General features: G+C 47.3%; 1 protein-coding gene across 1 annotated transcript in view; it reads right to left on the bottom strand.

The window, feature by feature from the left end:
- Positions 1–2,559: 2,559 nt before the first annotated feature.
- The window catches only part of LOC106804904 (chondroadherin-like), a 9,617-nt gene continuing 5,337 nt past the window's right edge, over positions 2,560–6,839 (bottom strand). The window contains exon 2 of the mRNA XM_014806294.1: positions 2,560–5,336. Within this exon, the coding sequence (XP_014661780.1) occupies positions 4,087–5,301 (1,215 nt within the window). The 5' untranslated portion in view covers positions 5,302–5,336 and the 3' untranslated portion in view covers positions 2,560–4,086. The remainder of the gene's footprint in view (positions 5,337–6,839) is intronic.

Raw genomic sequence — 6,839 nt, forward strand, 5'->3', positions numbered from 1 at the left:
TACTATACACTACACTTATATATGTTTCGTTCGTATCAGTGTTCGCACACACGTGCGAACGCTCGTTGACGATGAGAGAAAACCGCCTGAAGATGCGGCTCGGCAGCGCGCCAAATTAATCGCCGTGTTCATCATGTAAGGAGAGATCGCTGCTGCGGCGGCGGCCGGGGCTTTTCATCTCATGGTGTTTTTATCGCTCTCTGTGTGTTTTGTTATAAGATCATAGACGGCGACGCGTGCGCGTCGTGCGACAAACACAACACGACACTCTCATCACCGACACCTGCCTGCCGCTCTGTCACCAGATTAACACGCGTACACACACACATGCACGCACGTACGCACGGACGCACGCTCATACACACGCGCATACGCACACACACACGCGCGCGCGCACACACTATTTGACATGATCGAGCAGCAGAAAGAGAGCGAGAGAGAGAGTTTTGGAACAAAATGTTGACAAATTTTTTGACAAATTTTTTGTCGTTATTCACCCTTGCTAATAGTTGCGAATCTGAACAAATAATCGAACCTATCCAACCTATGCTATATAGCAATCTATGCATCCACCCTATGCTATATAGGTCATGTTTCCGCGACTATAGGTATAGGTATAGGTATGGATAAGTATAGACTACAGGTATAGGCTCACGCTGCTATCGGCGCCAAAACCTGTTTATCACCGAGAGAAACCACCGAGAGTTTTTCTGATTGATTGAACCGCGGCGGAGAAGGAATCGGCGCGAAGCGTGCGGGAATCCGGCGACTCTTCTGCGATGAGTAACGTCGCGTTAGAAATCGATGAATTCTCCGGGAAACGGGAAGAAATGCAAAGCCCTCGTGAACAGGTGATGCCCTAAATCATTTGAAGGGCTCTACGAAATCTGCGAAGCTTTCAGAGACTAGCGACTACATCTTCTCTCTCGCTCGCGCACACACACACATATATATATATTACATATTATATATATACGTGTATAAAAAAGCAAGATTGGATGCTTACATCATTATTTCGGTTGTTGAGCTCCGACAACATTAGAGATTATTTTTTTCATTTCAGGAATCTGGGTAAAGACAGCTGTAAATGACGTCTTCGCGTCGCATGGACACGGAGATGATACACGAACCGAGCAACAGCTGCAGACGCGGCTATGGCGACACACGCGCGCATGCATGCACGCACACACATAAGCGCACCGACACACTAGCTCTACACCCTATGTTTCTATCGAATAGTAGTTTAAAAGCAGTATTCCACTTTCACGATTTGCTCGCATGGGAATCAAAGCGCAGCGTCGTTCTGAGCCTACGTGAGCCGCTCATTGCAATACGAAGCCTATGCAGCAAAGCCACGACTGTATTTCCTCTCCTGACTCGTAATATAGTAATCTATCTCCAAGTCAAAGTATTATGTAACTTGACTCGTGTCACGTTCGACGTTACCGCCGCTGAGTAATTGAAACGGGGTCAAAAGATAACAGAGAAAACAAGATGGCGGTAGGAGATTTCACGGGAACATTCAGATGAAAAACGGGGGAATGGTGAAATAAGGTGAGAAGCGCGTGGAATGCTTGGTGGATAGATCGATAGAGCGCTCGGACAATGTATCTGCTGCTGCTGCAGGGCTTCATGAGGCTCGTAGTTTACCGATCAGCTGAGCGCGTGGAGATTTCGTCTTTGGCCGCTATCTTAATTGAACACTCTCCGTGGTGAGATTCGCTTATCTTCGCTGCACGCCTAGCCGGTCTCGGCGCGTCTTCATGTCTGTTTGCAGCCGGCACAAGCTAGTCGCCAGAGATTTATCGCTGCTGATGACAATAGGACTGCAATACGCGTGTGCGCGTCGTGCGGATGGGATGCAGTAAAATGTCATAATTTCGTTCTGGATTATAATGGTATTATCAGTTAACATTCGAATTGCTGTGGCGACGATTGCTTCTGATGTGGAGGTTAATGGGACGTCTATTATATTATTTGGAAGATACTGAGCATAGATATACTCAAATTTGATTATCGGCTACATTAGCGAATCTTCCCGAATTTTGACTGGTTTAAAGGTTAAGAGGATCTGGTTTCGCTCGTACCCAGCATCTACCAAAATGAATCGTATTTTCTTGAAATATACATTTAGAGTAGAGAGCAGATACTCATGCGCAGTTTGATACCTTAAATGGCTATCATAAGGTCTCACTTAACAATCTATATTACGTTCATGTACGATATTTTCGGCGGGTTCAATTCTGGGAATCACTCACTATTATAAAGCTTCAATCGCAACGAAGTACTCGTCTATTTTAGCAGATATAACTGCTCATACTACTCATTGATAATACATGATAATACTGCTCATTGCAATAAAACGCTATCATAGACATATTTCAAATTAATCTACTAGTGAATACGTGTTTCCTATTTTAAATTAATCTTGACAAATTAATTTTTTTGAAATTCGTAAACCTATAAAGTCGATCTTCATATAATAAACAGATAAGCGATCTAACAGATATATAAACAGGCATATGAATGCAGATAAAGAACTCGACATTAATCGAAAGAAACATCACGAGCGACAACCATTTATTCGTGTTAAAAATCGGCAAAAACAAAATCGCATTTTTACACGCGATCGTTATAAAAATTTGAAAAGACCGGTCGTAAATAAGAAAAACCTGAGCAAAGCGGATCACGATGCTTTCACACAAAATGTTGGACAAAAATCTATAAATAGACACATTTTGCAGCATTTATGTACACAAAAAAGCGACGACGAACAAAATTAGTTCACTGAGGGAAACAGATCGTGAATGAAGCGAAGCTCTTTTGCGAGTCACTGAGATGCATTTAGCATGGTTGGGTTGGATGCAGTTATATTTGGTAGAGTATGAATGGGGTAGGGGTTGAATCAGGTTAGCTGGGGTTGGCTAGGTATGGACCTGCGCGTGGGTAGAGGGAAGTGTGGTGGGTGGAGTTGCGTCAGGATGGGTAAGTGGGGGGTTTTATTGGGTAAGGGCTTGGTTTGAGTAAGGTGGGCTATATAGGGGATGGGCGGTGTGAAGAATCCTTCACGGTTTTGTGAAGACTGGAGTTGGATGGACGGGCAGCGCGTGCGAAAATGTGCTCATCTATCTATGCTGCACTATTCCTCTACATTGTCACTCTACGCGTATATTATGTTATTGTGATCATGCAACAATTTATCAGACTTTCACCATGCTGCCCGCCTCATTGTCTTCATCGCCTCGCTGCCCGCTATTACTATCGTCAGTGTCGTCATCTACGATGTATAGACGGCGTGCTACCAGGTCGCTGCGGCTCACTGCTGCTGCATTCTTGTTCTCTGTAGGAAGTTGGCGATTCGACACAGTCCCTCTAAGGCCGTGTTAAGAGCCGCGATAGATTATCGATAGGCGTTGCGGCCCCTCCCGCTATTTGCACCGGGTTTCGTCAAATCATTAGCTCACGCTAAGACATAGTATGGCGCGATTTAGATACAGTAGTTAGGTCACTTGAAAAGAGATAGGAAAGAACGAAAACTTCGATGGCAATCATCACGCAGCATCGCGTCAAGTAAATGCCGAGAAAGATTATGATATACAACGCCATAACGATCACAGCGCCATCTAGTGCGAATTAGCGCCGATTCATCGGTTAGGCGTGAGATATGCTCGTCATGTGAATCACATTGATCGATATCAGCTAGGTCAGAGCTAAAAATCCGTGATCAAAGATATAAGATAAATATCAGATCGAACGCTGCGATAAAAGGTGCGGTTCGTGCATTAGCGCCTATTCTCTGCTGTAGATGGACACTACGCCAGCAGACATCGGCTATATATCTATATAATGCCTACCTAGATACCTTATTAATACTAGGGGGTAAATAATGACAGAATTAATTTGTCATTTGTTTTTTTAATTTGTTTTTTTTTTAATTTGTGATTGGTTTTTTCAATTGGTTTTTTTCAATTTGTCATTTCATAATTTGTCATTATTCGCCTCCTGTTGATACCTAATGCTTATTGATTGCATATGTTTACTGATTGCTAACTAAACTACGGCGTTGATTATATAACGGCGTCCGTGCTAAAACGCCACTAGACATTCGAATATCAGATGAAGACCAACAAGAAGGAGAATCGCGAAGCTCGAAATGCTGCGAGCGACGCCGGCGTTGCCATCGTTATGCTCCTTGCCACGTATGTACGGCATATTCTCGACCGGCGGGACATCTACCGGCGGGCAGCTCTGCGCTCGGAAGTCGACGTGAGCGATCGGCTGACCTCGGTACTGCTCGGGCAGCGAGCACGTGACTTGCGCGAGGTGATCGGGGTCGAGGCGAGCGGAGGCGTTGTAGGCGAGTAGCCAGCGCATGCGGCAATCGCAGACGAAGCGCGTGCTGCCGAAGTGCAGCCGCTTCACTTCGCCGTTCAGACCATCGAGCGCCCCCTGTCGGAGTGTAACGAGATCATTATCGGCCAGGTTGAGATCGCCGACGTTTCGTACCCCGTCGAACGCGCCGGGGGCGATGTCGCTGATGCCAACGTTGGCGATGTCGATGCGGCCGATGTCTTCGGCTCCGGCGAACGCGCCCGCCTCGATGGTCTCCACGCGCGCACCGCTGATGCGCAGCACGCCTACTTCACGCAGGCCGCGAAACGCAAAAGAGGGGATACGTTTTAGCGGCGCGCGCATGATAAGGAGCTCACCGACGCGCGACAGGTTGTGGAAGGCGTCCGGCTCGATCGTCTGCAGAGACGTGCCGGCGAGCGTCAGCTGCGTCACGTGATGCAGACCATCGAACGCGTGCGCGCGCAGCGTCGTCAGCGGGTTGTACGACAGCGAGATGGTGTCGACGTTAGATGTCGCTGCGAACGCGTACGCTTCGACGCTGGCGATGGCGTTGTGGCCGAGGTCGATGAAGCCCGCGTTGCGTATGCCGCCGAGCGCATGCGCGGCGAGTGACGTCAGCGGATTCTGTTGCAGGTGCAGACTCTCAATGTCGCGCAGGCCGCGAAAGGCGTACGGCTCGATGACGGATATCCGGTTGTTCTGCAGGTTGATAGACTTCAGGTTGGGCAGATTGGCGAACGCGTCCGTGCGCAGGCGCGTGATCAGGTTGCCGTTGAGATCCAGTTGTTCGGTCGTCGGGGGCGTGTCGGCCGGTATCTCCGTCAGCGACAACGCCGTGCAGACGACGTGGTTCGGAGCGACGCACAGGCATCGCTGCGGACACCGGGTGGCGCTGCAGGCTGCGGCCACAGAGAGCAGCGCGAGAGCGAGGCGCAGAAGTATCGTCATCGTTGTCGACCTTGCCAGTTACCCCGGTGTAGAACCTGAAACGGGATGAATGTTACGGAATACATATTTACGGAAATAACACTGTTTATTTATTTATTTATATTTAATTAATTATTTATTTATTTATTTATTTATTTATTTATTTATTTATTTAATTCATTAATTATTTATTTAATTATTTATTTATTTATTTATTTATTTATTTATTTATTTATTCACTCATTCATTCATTTATTTATTTATTTATTTATTTATTTATTTATTTATTTATTTATTAACTTACTTATTTATTTATTTTATTATTCATTTATTTATTTACGATATTATCTAATTGGTAACGCTCAGTGAAAAATAGCGATTGAAGAGGTGTGGGAACGATTTCATTATCATTTCATACTAACAACAACGGCTACAGCATTAACGAAAAGTATAGTAATAACAACGATAACACATTATTAATTAGATGATTTTTACGTAATAATAATAATAATAACTGCAGCAGCAGGCGTAACAATAACTGCGACAGCACCGCGAACATCATCATCAGGCGCAGCGGCAGCAGCAGTACTAGCGCCAACGGGGTACAATAGCCTTTAATCCTTTCATGTGCTCACACAATATGCCGCAAATATCTCGAATGAAAAAAAATGTTTACATATAATTTTAGATTCAATAACCCGATGACGGACGCTGCGAGCCTTATCGATCTTCACAGTCCCTCTACATGGAGAAACATTCCGCATGGAAACACAATCTCTATAGGCGTTTTTTCGTTATCTCGCTCTTGGCTAAATTTTAATGCGCTGCAGTGACGACCACACGCACCCGGTCTCAAACACTGACGCCGCTGCCGCCGCCGCCGCCGCCGCCGCCGCCGCCGCCGCCGCCGCCGCCGCCGTCATATAGCTTCAGTGATTCACTGGGCGGGGAAGACCGCGCGGCAATGACTCATCGCAGCGCTCGCTCATAGTCTGCGAGGATATTGGCGCGCGGCGCGGCGCGGCGCGGCGCAGCGCGAGGTGGCAGGGGTGGGGGCACGGCGACCCCTCGTGACTCACGCCTGCCTTCACCGCTGCTTCACCGGCACACACGTACACGTGCGCCACGGTGAGTCGTACGTGCCATCATCAGAAAATCAATACGACCCTCTTACGTACGTACTTACCACCGAGATTGCTAATATTCACAATTAGTACCGCTTGGTGGGTTCTTCGATACTCTTAGACACGGGGATGCTGACACGGGGATGCTGACACAGGAATGCTAACACAGGGATGCTAACACGGGGATGCTGACCCGGGGATGCTGACACAGGGATGCTGACACAGAGATGCTAACACGGGGATGCTGACCCGGGGATGCTGAAACAGGGATGCTGACACAGGGATGCTAACACGGGGATGCTGACACAGGGATGCTAATACAGGGATGCTGACCCGGGGATGATGAAACAGGGATGCTGACACAGGGATGCTAACACAGGGATGCTGAACCGGGGATGATGAAACAGGGATGCTGACACAGGGATGCTGACACAG

This window comes from Priapulus caudatus, unplaced genomic scaffold (assembly GCF_000485595.1).
Source record: "Priapulus caudatus unplaced genomic scaffold, Priapulus_caudatus-5.0.1 Scaffold92, whole genome shotgun sequence".
Lineage (NCBI taxonomy): Eukaryota > Metazoa > Priapulida > Priapulimorpha > Priapulimorphida > Priapulidae > Priapulus > Priapulus caudatus.